This window comes from Colossoma macropomum, unplaced genomic scaffold (genome assembly GCF_904425465.1).
Source record: "Colossoma macropomum unplaced genomic scaffold, Colossoma_macropomum, whole genome shotgun sequence".
NCBI classification, from domain to species: Eukaryota; Metazoa; Chordata; class Actinopteri; order Characiformes; family Serrasalmidae; genus Colossoma; species Colossoma macropomum.
In genome coordinates, this window is record NW_023494785.1 from 42,306,419 (window position 1) to 42,324,460 (window position 18,042).

The 18,042-nt window shown below is 43.8% G+C and overlaps 1 protein-coding gene across 1 annotated transcript; it reads left to right on the forward strand.

Annotated features, from left to right (window-relative positions):
- Positions 1-316: 316 nt before the first annotated feature.
- nat14 (N-acetyltransferase 14 (GCN5-related, putative)) lies at positions 317-4,030 on the forward strand. Its single transcript, XM_036595634.1, has 3 exons — positions 317-446; positions 1,042-1,160; positions 2,549-4,030. The coding sequence occupies exons 2-3, from the start codon at positions 1,080-1,082 to the stop codon at positions 3,317-3,319; spliced, it is 852 nt and encodes a 283-aa protein (XP_036451527.1). The 5' UTR covers positions 317-446; positions 1,042-1,079; the 3' UTR covers positions 3,320-4,030.
- The last annotated feature ends 14,012 nt before the right edge of the window (positions 4,031-18,042 follow it).

Consider the following 18,042-nt stretch of genomic DNA (forward strand, 5'->3'; position numbering starts at 1 on the left):
TCTAAAAAACCCTTGGAGAACCATTTTAGGAGTGTAGTCTTATGGCAGAACGGCCCTTCAACCAAAGGCCATCTGTGGCCTTATTAACACACATTAGCCTTAAATAAAGACACATTTTTCATAATCCGCCTGTTAACGGTGTATCTGTAACATGTAGGTTGTTCCAGGATAAGCACTTGCTGTGGCCGGCCTGCAGGCCCTGGCTAAACGCCCTGGAGCGGAGAAATGAATATTTTCGGCGAGGTCGTCGAGTCCCTTTGGCTGAGCTCTCGCCGTTTGCGCTCGTTCCGTATTCACGAAAGCGGATAGGCCGACAGCGTGCGCAGGCAGACGGCGCTAAGCACGCAGCGGCTCGCTGAAAACGCTGCGAGACCGGGCTGATATGAGCGCTTGTGGTCATTTACGCACGTTTGGAAATTATTTGACCTGCAGAGTCTTGTTGTGAGGTAAGTAGGTCAAACGGCGGCTCCGGCGCATTCGGGTTTAGCCCTGCGGCCTTTACCATATAAGGCTCTCATTCGGAGTAGGCAGGGTGCGAATAGTAACGTTAGCCCGCATCGTTCATAGCTTCTTATCCGAATTTTTCCGGTCCACCTTAAATGGTGCCGCAGTAGCGTTCAGTCCTGTACAGGCGCCAGAATGGAGCTGCTGCGCCGTTTAAGGTGGACCGGAAAATTCGAACAAGTATTCGAGGGACTGCATGATTTAAGGGTCTTCTGCGACCCCCCACCAGCAACTGGGTCTATAAGATAACCCCCTGTGTTAGTGGGCTTAATGATATCTCGATCATAGTCCGTGATTTTTAGCTAACAGTTGACATTCATTAAACGTTTAACGTGCTTCCAGACGATCACTCAGGAGTGATTATGGGAATTGTAGTATTTGCCAGCTCCGCATGTGTGTTTACGCGCGTGGCCTACGCAACACAGACTGGCAGCTGAGTAGACTTGCTTTATTAATTCTAGCTGGACGGTCTACAGTGTCCATCCTAAATACTGCTGAGGCCTCAGGAGGCTTTAAAGTTGCTCTCTCTCTCTTTAGGACCACCGGCTGAGCTGCCGTAAAGGTTAAAGGGTAAGATGGTGAGGTTGGACCTGGGAAATGTAGTGCTGAGGCGGATGAAGGAGGAGGACGTTGAGGCCGTTAAGGCCCTCATAAAGGTGCAGCCTTCCTTCTGCAACCCCGTTTACATATTTACAGTGGTCTGCCCCCTGTTTACATAGTTACAGAAAGTTCTTCCTTCCATGCATGCTGTTCTAGAATGTTCTCCCCCGTGTACACCGTTCCTGAGTGTTCTCCTCATGCACAGTTTCTGTATGTTCTCCCCATTCACACTGTTCCTGAATGTTGTCCCCATGCACACTGTTCTGGAACGTTCTCCCGATCTCACAGTGTTCTCCACATGCGCCCTGTTCCTGAGTGTTCTCCCCATGCACTGTTCTAGAATGCCCCCTCATTCACAGTGTTTTTGAATGTTCTCCTCATGCACACTGTTCCTGAGTGTTCACCCCATGCACTGTTCTAGAATGTTCTCCCCCATTCAGTGTTTTTGAATGTTCTCCCCATTCACACTGTTCCTGAATGTTCTCCCCTTCTGTTTCTGAATGTTCTCCACCTCTCAGTGTTCTCTACATGCACACTGTTCCTGAGTGTTCTCCCACATGCACACTGTTCTAGAATATTGTCTCCTTTCTCTGTTCTAGAATGTTCTCATTCAGTCTCTGTATATTCTCCCCCATTCACACTGCACTGAATGTTCTCCCCCATACACAGTGTTCTAGAATGTTCTCCCACATGCACACTGTTCCTGAATGTTCTCCCACATGCACACTGTTCCTGAATGTTCTCTCCATGCACACTGTTCCTGAACGTTGGCCTCCTATCTACACTGTTCCTGAATGCTTACCCTCCATTCACAGTTCTTGAATGTTCTCCCCCATACACAGTGTTCTAGAATGTTCTCCCCATGCACACGGTTATAGAATATTCTCTCCATTCACGCTGCTCCTGAATGCTTTCCTCATTCAGTTTCTATATGTTCTCCCCCATTCACACTGTTCTAGAATGTTCTCCCCCATTCACACTGTTCCTGGATGTTCTCCCCCTTACAATGTCCTCCACATTCACACTGTCCTTGAATGTTCCCCACAAGCACACTGTTCTAGAATGTTCTCCTCCATGCACTGTTCTAGGAAGTTCTCCCCATGTACACTATTCCTGAATGTACTCCCCATTCACACTGTTCTAGAATGTTCTAACCCCCATGTACACTATTCCTGAATGTACTCCCCTTTCACACTGTTCTAGAATGTTCTAACCCCCGTGTACACTGTTCCTGCATGTTCTCCTCCCACTCACTGTTTTCGTGTGCCCTGGCGGTTCTTGTGCTGAAACATTGTAAAGCCAACTGCCAGTGGTAGAACGCTGAGTCTGCCTGCCTGGTCTTTATATGTTTATTTCTTCCTTCTCTTTTCCACCTCACTGCTTCCCTCACTGCCACTCTTTCTTTACTCATCCCCTGCTTCCACTGTGTTTTCTGTCTTTACAGGAGGGATGCGAAGGGACAGAGAACCGCCTCATCCTTCACCTCCTCACTCGTCCGCTGGCACTGCTCATGCTGGCCACGTTGTCCTCCGTTCTCCGCTTCTTGGTGCACTCTTTCATCGTGGCCCTGCTAATCCCTGTCTTCCTTTGCATCGTCTACCTCAAGCTCACCATCCCGCGCTCCACGGGCATCCTAGGCTCCACCAGGCCGTTCTGGGACTACTTGGGCAGCTGTTATCATGCCGGTTCTGAGCCGGATCTGCCCAACCCACATGCCGCCAAAGCCAAGCTACTCACCAACCAGGACAAGGCCAAACGTCGCAAGAAGGCCAAAGAGCTAGAGAGAGGGAAGACGAAGGAGGAGAAGGTGGATGAAGATGACTTGAAGGAGAGGGCCCGGGTGGCAGGGGAGGTGTGGGTTGCAGACTGTGAGGGTGAAGTGCTAGGCTGCGTGGCCCGTGACGGCTGGAGCCGGGATGGGGTTTATCGCATATGCAGGCTGGTGGTGCAGAGCTGGTACAAAAGAGAAGGTCTTGGAAGGCTGCTGGTCCAAAGCCTGGAGGCCAAAGCCAGGCAGAGTGGCATCGCCAGGGTTTACGCTCACGTACCCTTCCCCTCCAAAGTCGGTGAGGCATTTTTCAGGAAACTGGGCTACCGGCTACAAGGCGAGACGGCTGGAGTTCAAGATGAGGAGGAGGAGGAGGATGATTACGAAGAGCCAGAGAAAGGCTGGCTTGGGTTCCCAGTGACTAAAGTGTTTGTTAAAGACTTGTGAGCGTGATTGTAATGGAAGGGAGTTGTTTACCGTAACTACAATATTTGTCTGAAATTATACAATAAGCGCATACTTTGGGATGTTACTAAGATTATTTCCAAAATCCAGTAAAAACAATGGAATTGTATTGTCTTCTTGAAGAAGGCGGACGTGGCGCAGCGCTGACTGAGTTGCTATATTTAGTCGTCTGCAGTTTCATTTTTAAAAATGGAGAATTAGCTCACAGACTAGGGGCAGCGAGCACTGCGGTGGGTTTTCAGTGGGTTTGGGTGAGTAAAGGAGCTCAAAGAGCACGGGGTTTTACCAAGGTAGATGGATTGGTTAGTGAGCAATCTTTAAACTAATTTTCAATGCTTCAGTGCTACGTTCCTGGCTTGGTCACGCAAAATACACCTTCATAGAACATCTCCCTGAGACGAGGGGGGCTAGGAGACTGTGTGATAGACATTTTGAAACACGATAAAGGCATTTTGAAGCTTACTGTTTTAAGGTTTCACTATGAAGTATTCATGATAAAGGCCCAACTAATACAGTGCAAGAGTGATAACCGGTAATTGAAGGGGAATTCCATCGATTTTTAACCGTTTCTGCACAGTTCAGTCATTGACATGCTATTCAGAGTGGTTTGGTGTGGAATGGCTGATTGTAGAGACTCAGATTTCTTTACAGTGGTGCTGATAGGAACCAGGGGTCGCCATGACAACAACACAAATATAGACATTTCATTTACTATCCAAAACCACCAGTGAGCCTATGCAAGCTTGTATATCGCTGTTGTCGAAAGAAAACCTCGTATCTCCAAAATGGTAACTTTACAGGAGAAGGAAAAAACATACTTTACTTTTAATGTAAGTCAATGGAACCAGACTTTTTTCCAAGTCATTTTGGGCCGTTTGTTTTGGTCCGTTCTTCATGAAATTTACATACAATGTAAAGAGCAACAGGCATTTTCAAATTATGTCAAAAACTGAAAAATGACAAAAATGGAGATACAAGGTTTTCTTCTGACAGCAGCGACATGTAATGTTGTTGATGGTAAAATAGTGGAAAATCAGTAATTTTTTTTAGATTTTGTCTTAGATTGCTTGCATGTATCCCTCCACTATGAATGGATTCTCAAAGATAGGTTTCACACCAAAACCCTATCTCAACACTGTCATATTGTCTGGATTCTGTTTACCATTTCATGTAATAGCTTTCTGCTTGGGAGCTTTTGGTGCCATAAAACGCTTCAGACATCTGGTTCTTATCACCGATGACTTGGTAGAATTCTCTGAAAAGGAGCATTTCACATCAAACTCTGAATGATTTTCTTTACATCTTATCAATTTACATACGTACATACATACATCATCTAAACCGCTTATCCTTCTGGGTCGCGGTGGGGTGCTGGAGCCTATCCCAGCTGTCATTGGGCGGAAGGCCTTATCAATTTAATTATGCAGAAATTTTGAAAAAATGTGTGGAATTGCTGGTTATCAAAAGCAAAGAGTTCACAGGATCTTCACTGAAAGTCACTGCATTTATTTATTTATTTATTCATATTGTTTATTTATTGTGTGGTGTTTTATATCTCTTTTTTCTCCTCCAGTTGAAATGTTTGATATCCTTTCAGGCGTGTTGCAGTCCGTTTTGTACTTGTTCCTGCATTACATCAGAGCAGTACTGTAGAGGCAGTTTTACCTCCGTGCTCAATGGTCCCTTTGTATGTATAAGACCTCAATAAACCTTTTGTCAGAGTGCTTTCATACAGGTGTTGGGTTTAATTGTGCGGTGTGTCAGTTGGGATGGGCGACATGATGATATGTATGGTTTTTGTGATGCTTTTCTAAGCATATTTAGTCCAATTAAATTGGATTTAGTGTAGTGACGTATGCAAAATGTTGAATGAAACTATTTATTTATATTTAGTTTTGTTTTTGCACTATCTGTTCTGTCTGTTCTAACTTACCAAACATCAGAAAAAATAAATATTGTGTATCGTGAAAACTGAAGTATCATGATCTTATATTCTAGCTGTATCGCCCACCCATAGCAACAGTCATAAAAAAGGTTTCGGTCTGAATGAACAGCTTCTGCATGTGCAAATTGAACTGTGAAGTGAATCGAGTGAAAATGGCATGGATGAGCTTTTGTTGAGATGTTTATCTGCTTATTTACTTCCGCAGATGTCGACTTCTGCAGCAGATCGTTTGGTACTCAACAATACCACAGATATTAATACAACAAACAGCAGAACAAATGCTTGAGCTGAATGGAACGAAACAGAACAAAAAACAATAATGCATGTTACGTCTGTATGGTGCAGCCTTTGTGCTGGTGAATAAATGGCAGTTAGAGAATGTGTGGGAGGAAAGGGTAGACTGGGAGCGAGTGCCTGCGAGTATTTGAAGCTGAAGCATGCGGTTAAGATTTTAGACACTATCTACCTTAACCACACACGCTCTCACACACCTCTGACAAGTCTCACCTCGTCCCTCATTCACCACCGGATGTTTGTACAGTTGTGTGTGTGTGGTGAGAGTGCACACCTGATGCAGCACTAAAACCTCCCTGTCACAATTTGAACATTCACACTGCTCTTTACAGGCCTGCCTACAGGAATGTGCTCACAATAGAGTTTTGTGAACGTTTATGATGTCATTATCAACGATCACCGCCAAAACCACGACTGCACCGTGGATCAGAGAAGGCCAACTAGGTTTTGGACAGGTGTTAATTTCATTTTCACAGTTTCAAAGCCTACAATTTGTGCAGCTACCGGCCAGTGCAGGGAGGGCTAAGAGTGGACCACATGGCAAAAAAGTCAAACTACCAGATCACATTTTCACAATTCATGATTTCTATTGTGATACTTAGTATCAAACAAATTAAAATGTGCAAAACAGTGAGTGTGTTTACATCTGCAGTTATCTGATTATTTAAATGGTCATGTAAACAGCACATTACGATTTATTAGATTGGCATTGGCAACTTGGGCCACCAAGCCAATGAATCGTATGGCCAAATGTATAGAAACATCTCTACTGTATATATAGCCGTATGCAAAAGTTTGAACACCCCTGGTGAAATGTTGCGCTTTGTTGATTCTCTAAGTTCCTCTACAAAGAACAAACTTTTTTTCTGCACAATTTCTACTTCTAAAAGTTTAACATTGAAAAAAAAAAGTAAAACGTGCCGTAACTTTTGCACGGGCCACATTTTATGTTTTACGTTAAATTCAGCAACAGTAATTGTGCATTTAAAATGTGCATAGATTTGTTCTCAGTAGAGGATGTGTTGACTTATTTTAACCTAAAAGAATCAGTAAAACATGCCGTTTGACCAGGGTGCTCAAACTAGTATTTACAATCAACAAACATGCTTCAGTACCAAAAATCAGTCAAATAAGGAGGAAAAATGTAAAACTTTACAGTAATCAGAACAATGCTGTTATGTTAACTCTTGCAGTGGTTACAGTTGGCGAATTTCAACAAAATCTGATTCGATGCCGTTCTGTGTCTGATTAAAAGCCTCTGGATCTGGTGCTGGAGGGTAAAAATTGGTTGTTTTGTTTTTAATGGTTCATTTGTGAACATGCGGAAATTCAACTGGTCTGGTGTTTTGTCACTATGGAAAAAACACAAGGAAATCTCCAAGGCAAGGGGCCACTCAGGCCACAGGCGCTGCATTTTTGAAATGTAGCCAGGGTAGGGCTGAAAGCTCATTATAATCGATTCAATATAATGAAATATGATCATTTCATCTTTTTTCGTCTTTGAAAAAGTGCGATTTTCATACAAGAACTATAGTTTTTACCACAGCGCACATTATCAACTTAAATTAAGTCATAAATTTTAGATGATTTTGCCTATTAACATGGAGCCTGTGAACTGCCTGTAGAGGAGTTTGACCAATCTGAAACAGCCACACACTCATGTGCTGTGACTTCACAACTAATGGGCAGTCTGGGACAGCCAGGAAAGGTGGATATGCTGGTCTTTATGGTCAAAAAAACAGGCTTAGACCCCATTTTCTATAATGGCAATTTAAATTGCAGTCATAATATTGGTCAGAAAAATCACAATTCACAAAATGTGTCCCCAGATTGTTCAGCCCTAACCCCTGAGTACACTTTAAAAGGCTATGAAAAACAATACGAAACAAAACTAAACCATTTAAAAATCCAATAATTGGTAAATCTAATCATAATGAGCTGCTACCCAATCAGCTACTTGTTACCATGTAGTTTATACTACACAGATGTTGTTGTTTACAGGCTCTGTATAATCAGTCTAAAAATCGTTCTTCCCACCAGGCCATATAGTAACTAATCTGAACCTGTACCCGTGTTTCCCATCGCACAACAGAAGCGCAAATGTAGGTGAGGTTCTCTGGAGGTTCTGTGGTGGTCACATGATTTATCACTTGTGTTAACAGTAAACACAAACAACAGCAGCAGCTTCGAGTTCTGATTTAGCTTCTACCCTGCATTTCTGAAGGGTCACCGACGACAATTCTGGCTAGCTAGTGTTGGTTCGACGATTCTGCGAAGGTTGCAACTGACCAAACAATGGTCTGCATTAGTTCTAGCTCCACCCATACACTTGGTACCCCAGCAAGAGGTGTACCAAAATTCGGTCCACTTCAGCAGTGGAAATTACAATAATAAGATCCGCACTATTGCACTGCCTGGTTAAGTTGTATAGAAGTACTTATGATACCTATCATGTACTCAGGAAGGCATATTATAGCATCATTTATCACAATGACAATAACGTATTAGTTTTTGGCCACCCCTAATGAACACAATGAGGGGCACTGTGCTTAGGATGTCACCAACACACAGCTACAGTGAGACTTCACTCTTTATAATTAGACGCTGCTGCAGGTGTTGGGGATGCAGCCGACTAAGAACCAGAGCCTTTCTGATTCATTTCAAAACGGGTCAGAATGAGAATGGAGGCTTTAGTCAACGTACAGGTTCATGGTTTCTAAATCTTGTCGTGTGAAGTGTTTTTGCATGTCACTGTGGCTTGTTTGTTGTGGAGGAACCTCCGGTTTGTTCTGCGAGGCTGCCGAGTGCATTAGCAAACACCTGCTCGTGTGCCCCCTTAACCGAAGAGTAACTATTATTGTTGTTCAGGAAACAGATGCGAGTTCACGACTCTGGAAAAGTATGTGTGTTTGGAGCTGTGGTCGAGTTTGTCTGCACGATGAGGCTTGGTGTCTGTGTGTGTTTGCGCGCGTGCGTGTATGTGTATGCGTGTATGTGTATGCGTGTGTGTGTATGCGTGTGTGTGTGTATGCATGTGTGTGGGTGGGTGGGTTTTGGAAAATATGACTCTGCATTTCCTGCCCTGTTTCGTTCATATGTGTCGTGCCAGTCGGTGCAGTGAAGTGGTCCTGAGAGGCAGTGAGTGAGTCTGTGTTTGAGAAACAGAAAGAGAGAGGTGAGCTTTCGGTCGCATGTAGTGAAAATCAATACATGCTAGTTTTCTCTCTTGGTCACATGCAAATATGTAAGGTTCTCAGTGGTGGATACAGTACACAAATCCTGTGCTTGAGTGAAAGTAGGGATACTTCGAGTAAAAGCAGAAGACCTGTCTATACACACCGACCAGGCATCGCATTCTGACCACCTCCTTGTTTCTACGCTCATTGTCCATTTTATCAGCTCCACTTACTATATAGGTGCACTTTGTAGTTCTACAGTTACAGACTGTAGTCCATCTGTTTCTCTGATACTTCGTTAGCACCCTTTTACCCTGTTCTTCAGTGGTCAGGACCCCCATGGACCCTCACAGAGCAGGTACTATTTGGGTGGTGGGTCATTCTCAGCACTACAGTAACACTGGTGGTGTGTAAGTGTGTGTTGCGCTGGTACGAGTGGATCAGACACAGCAGTGCTGCTGGAGTTTTTAAACACTGTGTCCACTCACTGTCCACTCTATTAGACACTCCTACCTTGTCAGTCCACCTTGTAGATGTAAAGTCAGAGAAGATAGCTCATCTGCTGCGGCACAGTTTGTGTTGGTCATCCTCTAGTCCTTCATCAGTGGTCACAGGACGCTGCCCACAGGACGCTGTTGGCTGGACATTTTTGGTTGGTGGACTGTTCTCAGTCCAGCAGTGACACTGAGGTGTTTAAAGACTCCAGCAGCACTGCTGTGTCTGATCCACTCAGACCAGCGCAACACACACTAACACACCACCACCACGTCAGTGTTACTGCAGTGCTGAGAATGACCCACCACCCAAATAGTACCTGCTCTGTGAGGGTCCAGAGCTCATTTACATATATCAGTCTTAAATCAACAGTAACAAAACAGCCAGTTTAATTCTAAAGAAAAAGAGAGGTTGGAAAATGGTTATGTAAATAGGAAAAAAGGAAAAGGAAAGGACAACATAAAATATAAGAAAAATGTATCCAGATCCAACATTTCTCCTCTTGTGTCTTTAGGACACAGCTAAAACGTCACTCCCCGTCTATATTCATGTGATGTCGGTTACCTGACAAATAAAATAATAAAAATATCTCAACATAATGGCGTTTATTTTAATTCTGAAAGCTTGTCGGAGTTGCAGTTAGAGTTGCTAAGCTATGATTGGACATTCAGTAATGAGGCGAGGGATTTAGTGAAAGGTGCTGTATTATTGGTTCGATTTATTTATGAAAGTGCATCATATTCTTTGAAATATGGAAATTCTAGCTTATACCTGAGACAGTTTAAAAGAGGAGACAGATCACTGGTTGGAAAATGGAATGGAATGGGAAAGCTCATAGCGCTCAACATGCTGTCTGTTTACGGAGAAATTCAATAAAAACAGCCGCCCTTCAATAAAAACAGCCAATCGGCTTGCTGCACAAGCAGGAGCAGCTCAACCTTGTTGTGCATCAGCCAGAAAAAGCTGAGAAAACACATTTTTGTGTGTTATTAGAGCCAAACGCTACAGAGTATCTCTGCTGCCGTTGTCAGATTTCACTAGTGATATTAAATCTGGTTTTGAACCGTTAATGTGGCAGTAAGTTTGGGGTCTATAGGTCTCTCCCTATTCAAAGAGATAGGAGCCTGGTGTTGGAAATGTGGAAATAACTGCCTAGGTTCATTGCCAAGATGCACAGACTTTCCTAAAAGGAGTTTGTTTTTACTTCACAGTGTCTTGCAGGGAGTAATGGAGTAAACAGTAGGATATTTTACTGTAAAATGTACAGCAATGTACAGCACAGTAATTAAGTCATACTGTAGGTTCTACAATAAATCAAGTTTAAATTTGCACTGGAGCTTTGAGGCTGATGTAGCAAACTGGTAATCGAGTAAGGGGCACTCTGGCCAAAATAATAAACGTAACTATTACCACATCTGCTGTAAACACACCTACTCGCCTCCTATGCTGGTGTTTTCAGAGCTTTTCCAGTCTAAAGACCTTCTGATGATGTATCTAGAAGAAACTAAAACAACAACGGTTGCATGACATAGCACAATGGATGCTGGGTACTGTAGTGAGAGAATGCTGATAAAGGAAACCACAAAAAGGATTCAATTTTTCAAATGCTGCACCACAGTATACTACATAATTAAGCAGCAGAACACAAAAGGGAGGGTGTTATTGCGAAATAACATCACGGCTGTGATTGGGTCGCAGGCACAAGCCGAAGGCGAGTCACGTAGATCATCGTAGCCATGATGTTACTGGCGATAACACACGACCTCGAGTGTTCTATTGCTTTTCTACAACAGTTAAATTAATAAAGTAATAAATTAATAAACTGGGCCGTGAACGTGGCGTTTAATATGTTTTAATGTTCAGTTCCTTCACCAAATTATAGTTCCTTAATGAGCAGCTTGTTGCTACGTCAGAGTAACGAGCTCCGCCCACTCGCTGCACAGCCGGCAGTTCGTTCTCAAGCTCCACTCAGACCAACTGACAGTTTGGGAATTTAGTGTCGTCTCATCTTCAGAGTCTGACCAAATCGGCTGTCGGTCAAATGTGATCTTAAAAGTGTCCATTTTCTGTTCAAACGTTCAAATGGCTTGAGCGTCTCCTACAGCTGTCAAAGTCGTTGCTTAGCAACGGCGTCTCAGCGGAGTGATACAGTGTTTGTGAAAAACCCGTGATGTTATGGTGAAATAACAGCACAGTTAGAAATGCTTCTCAACCAATCAGCTTGTGTGCCCGGAACTAACTGTTGTGTAACATCAAATAAGACACTAAATGCTAGTTTTAGGCTGGACTGCCCCTTTAAGTAGACTCAAATAGGCTTGATTATGTGGTTTCTCACACTGTATGACTCACCGTTATCTGTAAACGTGGACTAAAGTACAGACAAAATTCAGGCTTCAGGGTGGCATTCATTGACATTTCTTGCCATTGATTGGTGTAAATCTTTACCCCTGTGTAACGGATTTTAGCTATAACCTCCTTGTTCATTCTCAGATCAAGTGACTAAATTTAGCCATCATGGCTTTATATAGGCCTTTGGAGATCACCTGGTGTTGCTTTTAATTTTTGAGCTGATGAAACATTGGCATTATGACTTCATTCAAGTGCCTTTAGAGGCATGGTCCATGCCCTACATTTATACAGCCTCACAGGGCCGTCTTCGGACAAATTTTAGGCTACACGTTTGTGGGAATGTAGACTTATTAGAGTGAAAACAAACGGAGTGGGAACTTTCTAAACCAATTTTGTTAAAGTACCTGTGTTTCTCAAAGTACACTGTTAGAAATAAAGGCTCTGTTCAGGTACATTTTTTGTTCATCAAGATACAGACAGTGTAAATGTTCCCACAAAGGTACAACAGTGGTTTTAAGGTCTGATTGTGAACCTTAAATAAGTTTCTCCAGGTGAAAAGTTCGTATTTGTACCTTTTCATAACTGAATGTTTTAAAACAGAACAGTAAAATAAAAGTCCTGGAGACGAGACGGGGTGTGTGGAGTCAGTACAGCTTAGAACATATCATTTCAGTGGATTATGGTTCAGTTATGTTCCCTGACTAAAGGTACTGAGATGAACCCTTGAGGGCCCCACCCCAGTGAGAAGTGACAGTTAGTATCTTTTTTTCTGAAAGTGTGGGAGACGAAGGTGCGCTCATCAACCCTGCCCAACGAACAACAAGCCTGATAGCCCATACGTGTAACAAGTTAGCATGAATGGATTAGAAAAAGATTGGAGTTTAACTCTGTATGGTGGTAGAGCTCCAGGACCAGGACTGGGCACCACTGGACTTGAAGGGGGGCAGGTTTTAGAGGGGGTGTACCCTTGTTTTAGCAAGCCGTCCCCAGACGTGTATTCTTCTTACAAGATCACGTCTGGCTCCGTTAGATCTGAACATTACACTGATTTGAGTGCTCCCTTCACCTATTACCATGTATTTTTATGAGTAGAGGTTTTTTTGTGTTGACCACTGCAGTCATTACTAGACTTCTTCTTGGCTGATTGCGCATCCAATGTGCTACGTGCATGAATCATCGCTTTAAATGCTTCTTGTAATTCCCTGGTTTGCGTTATCACTTTACTGTACACAGCAAACACCTACATAAGGCCTTCATGACAGCTGACATAGACTTGCATAAATATCTATACAAAGGGACGCTCTAGAGAAGCCACACATGAGCCTAAGATCACCACACCCAATGTGTGGGCTAGAGGGGTATAAAGCTCCCCAGCATTGGGCTGTAGAGCAGTAGAACTGCATTCTCTGCAGTGATGGACCATCCACTAGCTTTGGGATGAGTTTGAGTGATCCAGAACTGACCATCCAATATCAATACCTGACCCCACTAATGCTCCTGTGGCTGAATGCACTTCACAGTAATTGTTCCAAAGCTGGTGTCTACAAACATCTGGACATATAGTGTCTGTCATTTCACCCAAAAAAGTGCCCCTGACAACTGAAAAAAAACTGTTACATGACAGATTTTACCCCTCGCCTCTACCACTCTGTTTGGCGTGTTCACTCCTAGGGGTAGGGTTTCCTGATTCTTGTTGAGATAGAGGGGTAGGGCAAAGTATTAGAGCTACATGGCCCTCCAAATGGAGGTTTTTCAGAGACTCACTCCAAACAGAGAGTTATGAGAAAAAAAAAAAACAGAAAGATGGAGCACAAGAGACCAAACAAACCCACAAATGTGAGAATTTTCTCTGTTAAAAATGACGATAACCACTGTATTACCTTAGTTTAATGTCATTTCAGTGTATTATGGTCTTTTCCTTCATAACAAGCATAAAAAATCGGCAGCAGTAATTGATGTCTCGGTAGCCAGCTAGCTAAACTTCCCTGGAAAATTTGAACAAGAAGCTGGTGAATAACTGACTTCAGCTTCATATCACCAACAAATTAGTGGTGGGTGATAATAAATAATTGCCCCCCTCTTTGAAGGCATATGATGCCCTAAATGTAACTAAAGCCCAGCAGTGAGGAGCTGAACTTTACCCTCCTCTGCTGTCACTGCAGACGGGCAGGGTCGCCTACAGAGCAGTGCTAGTAGCTGTTAATGAAGTAATGCTCTTTTTATTTGAGGGTCCCACTTCGTAGAGAAGATTTCAACCACTTCCTCTTGTAACTCAGTTCTCAAGGTGGCACTCGAAAACAAGGGGCAGGGTTAAAAATAAGACTGGGCCAAAAGCACCCTTTATGCCAGACGACAGCTACTGGAAAATGTCTTTATAAATGCGTATATAATGGTCATGACGAGCTTATGCAGGTGTCATGTAGCCTTATGGACACTGCCCTATAGTAAAGTGTTAGCAAAAATCCATTACGAGATGAGCTCGACTTTCTCTTCTGCACTCTCCATCACTCCCTCTTACACACATACACACTCACTGTGCATTACAGCTGGACCTCAGAAAGTCTTGTGGTCGGAAGGTAAATCATGGGAGCAGACAGATCTCTTCCAGATGTGAAAAATCAGACATACACATACACATACACAGATGAGAGAGGGAGCTCTCTGGGAAACGGTGATTTCCCTGGCCACAGAGTGCATGAGAGGGTGAACGACAGTCTCACACGCACACAGACAACGGCAACTGCGCTACAAATAGGAAAGAGTTTCGAAGACAATTCCAATGCAGTCACTAATTAGCCTGAGTGCACAATATCAATGGTGTTTGTGTGTGTGTGAGTGTGTGAGTGTGTGTGCGCACCAGTGTGAGCTGGTGACGTTCTGCGGTCAGGGTGATTTTCTTGCCTCCCCATTGTGGTACAGGGGCCTCTGTATCCCAGCGTGTCTGTGTGAGGGGTAGAGGGGGGTAAACTCTCTTTGGAAATACTCTCAAGGGATCCTCTGTAGTTACTTCAGGTATATGGGACCCCTATGGAGAGAACAGAAATTAAGAAGGTGAAAAAAGTCCCAGCGTAAAAAGAAAAAGCCTGCCGAAGGTACACTGGAGGGCTTTTTTTTTCGGTAAACCATGTGGGAAAAGTGAAGTGGAGGCTTCTTCGGCTGGGTGCAAAAGCTTCTGGAAATTTCCAGCCTGCCATGGTTACGCCACTGGCCGTGCTCTGTGACGCACATGTGAGAGCAAAAAAAGGTTACAAATCACATCAGGCACTTGAGGGACTAATATGTGGTCACCAAAAGTGCTATTGTGTAAACATCATTTTGTTTTGTTTAAAAATTCTTAGCATTGCAGTTTTATGACAGCAATTTTATAAAGAGGCAACCAGGGGATAATAAAACCATCCATCCAAACCATCTATCGCCAGTTTGTTAAGTAAACTTACCAAAAATCAGTGGCGTCACTAGGATATTATGGGCCCCTGTGGAAAAAAAAATGATGCCCCCCCCCACCTCTTAAGAACATTACTTTCAATTATGACAGCATAATTTGCTTGTTTACTCTACCGGTAAGTTAACAAGACCAGTCCATCTACTACCGTCCAACATAAAAGCTGACGTTGGGCTACTTATTTAAGATTTTAGAACTATAAATAATGAACATCATCTTGGCTGTGAAGGGCCTGTTTGAAAGCCGTTACCATGGATGAGCTGCATTATGAATAAGAGGGAGATAAACAGATGTCAGTTCTGTCTGTGCCGTGTAGATGGAAGCTAACTGATGAGGTATGTTGTTAAGAAATGGTCTCATGGGAGTGCAATTGTGTCAGCATCTATATGAGGGGCCCAATAAAGTTTTTTATTGGAACCCGGTCAGCATCTTCTAAAGCTGGAGAGTTTAGCTCCAACCATAATCTAATACATCTGATAGGTAAATAAGGCCTTCAGGGGCATCTGACCATTAAAGCCAGGTGTGGTGGATGGTGGTAGGTCTCCAGGACAACGACTGAGCAACCTGGCCTACTAAATGTGCACCAAGGAATGCTACAAAGGAGGGGTTTCTAATAAAGTGGCCAGTAAGCATGCATGATGTGTAAACAACAACACTGCTGTGTCTGATACACTCGTACTAGCTCCACTCACACTACCATGGCAGTGTCAATGTTGTGCTGAGAATGGACCACCCAAATAATGTTTGGTCAGTGGAGGTCTTATAGAGGTCGCTTTCCTTTGATGGACAGGGCTGATAAACTGTGCAGTATCAGATGGGCTACTGTCTGCAGGGGCTCAACTGAGAAAAAAGACCGACATGAACATGCATATTGCATATATATGCACATACTGAGGCACTGTCATCACGTTTCAGATAAAAACAAACATTGACTTAAGAGTTTTTCTTTTTCCAAAAGCAGCAAAGAAAGCCCTGTTTCTATCTATGGCCTCTTTCCCATTGTAGGGTTGAAAGGTTCTAAGCACGGAGGGTAACCTTGGCTTTCCGTAGCTCATTTTTATCGGCACGGTTAAATAACCGTGCTCAGGGCCACAGAACCGTTCGAAGGGGTGGCGTGATGACGCTGGTCTTCGCTGACTGGTTTACGTTGATATTGTGCCACCACATCCTGCTGCGTTCTTTCACAACCAAAAACAATCAAATAAGTTCAGTTCGCTCACACGGACAGGGCACATAAATGAAAGCAGTGCATGATTTCAATCTTCTATTCAGTAAACGTCAAAGCTTCAATCTAACAGATTTCTAAATATTAAATGGCACTGGTAACCAGAAGCGAGTGGCTGGTTAGCAATAGCTTAGCTAGCAAGCTGCCAGCTCTGCTTACCACAGAACAGCTTCGATTCTGACAAAAAGCATTGCTGACGCAAGTTTAGATGACTAGAACTCAAATCTGAGGAAGAGAAGTTGAGTGGCTGGAGTTAGAGGGACAGAAAGACAAAACTGAACCTGTTCTGTAGTATTTTACCTGTTCTGTAGTAGCTTAGCCTGCTAGGCTAAGCTACCGGGCGTGTTCGGTGCCTACCACCGCAGTACACACTCAGTTTCAGCAAATCGATGCTTAAAAACACCTGTTCAGAGGATAAAGACTCATGTCTGAGACTGCAAATTCCACTGACTGGTGTAGATGAACAAATAAAATTGTTCTGTGGGGCTTTGAGCTGAACCCTGCTGGGTGACGCTAATGCTAGTGAAGTTAGCTGGCTTCAGATTCAGCTCACTGCAGTTCAGGCTCAGTTTCAGGACTACGTGCGGGTTTGAACCCCAGCCATTAGTCAGCGTGCAAAGCCATGACATTATTCACTACACTATTTAATCAGGACACAGGGTTTAGTTATAACTCCCCATAGAGTCTCACTGTTTTTCTCCGCAATGGAAACTTGAAAAAATTATTAACACCTTAGCAACCCCCCGTCACACTACAGAAATCACCTAGCAACACACAAGCAACAACTTGGGACACCATAGGAACCACCTAGTAACACCCTAGCAACCACCTGGGATATCATAGCAAACACCTAGCAACCACCTGAAACACCATAGCCTCCACCTAGCAACACCCTAGCAATCAACTAGTAACCTTCTGGGAAACCATATCAACCACCTGGAACAGCACCGCAACCACCTATGAAAACCCAAGCAACAATCTGGCACATCATAGGAACCACCTAGTAACACCCTAGCAACTACCTGGAATATCATAGTAAACACCTGGCAACCACTTGAAACACCATAGCAACCACCTAACAGCACCTTAGCAACTATCGAGGATGCCATAGCAACCACCTAGCAACCATCTGGGGTACCAGAGCAATAACAGGTCAGAACCACAAGGGGTCAGTACTGCACCAGAGGGGGCGCCCAAGAGTGATGATTCTCATAGAACCCAAGTCAACCCACAAGCTCTGTTCCTGGGGTGAGGCCAAGCTCCCCCTGTCTGTGCACAAACCTGATTCAGGTGACAAATCCAGGCATTTCTTCGCAGCCTGCCTTGATGGCTGGGTTATCAAACTTTCGCTTTACTGCCAGAGAAAGTGCTGACAATAAAAAAGAATCTATGGAGTTGTTATTTAATTTTACATTTCATGTTATTATTTCAAATGGAGCTGTGGAAAAACTCAAACTTGGGAGGAGGACCATGTCTGAAAACTCTCCTGCTTCCAATCTAACGCCCTTAAAATCCCATCCCTACCTTCCGTTTCCTGTGACGAAGTTTTCACAATCCCCACCACCACCCCATCTCCTCCCTGTTCCTCTGTCCTACCACAGTGAAAAAAGGGGGGTCCCACCCTCTACCTCCAGACAGAAGCCGTCCCAGAACTCCAGCCCAAGTTCTCAGAGTCCTCTCCCCTCCCTCACTCAGCCTTCACTCATACTTCCACCCTATGCTGAAGGCACCGTCCAAACTCGCAAAGTCACATTAGAACTATAACCTTAATTGGTTAAT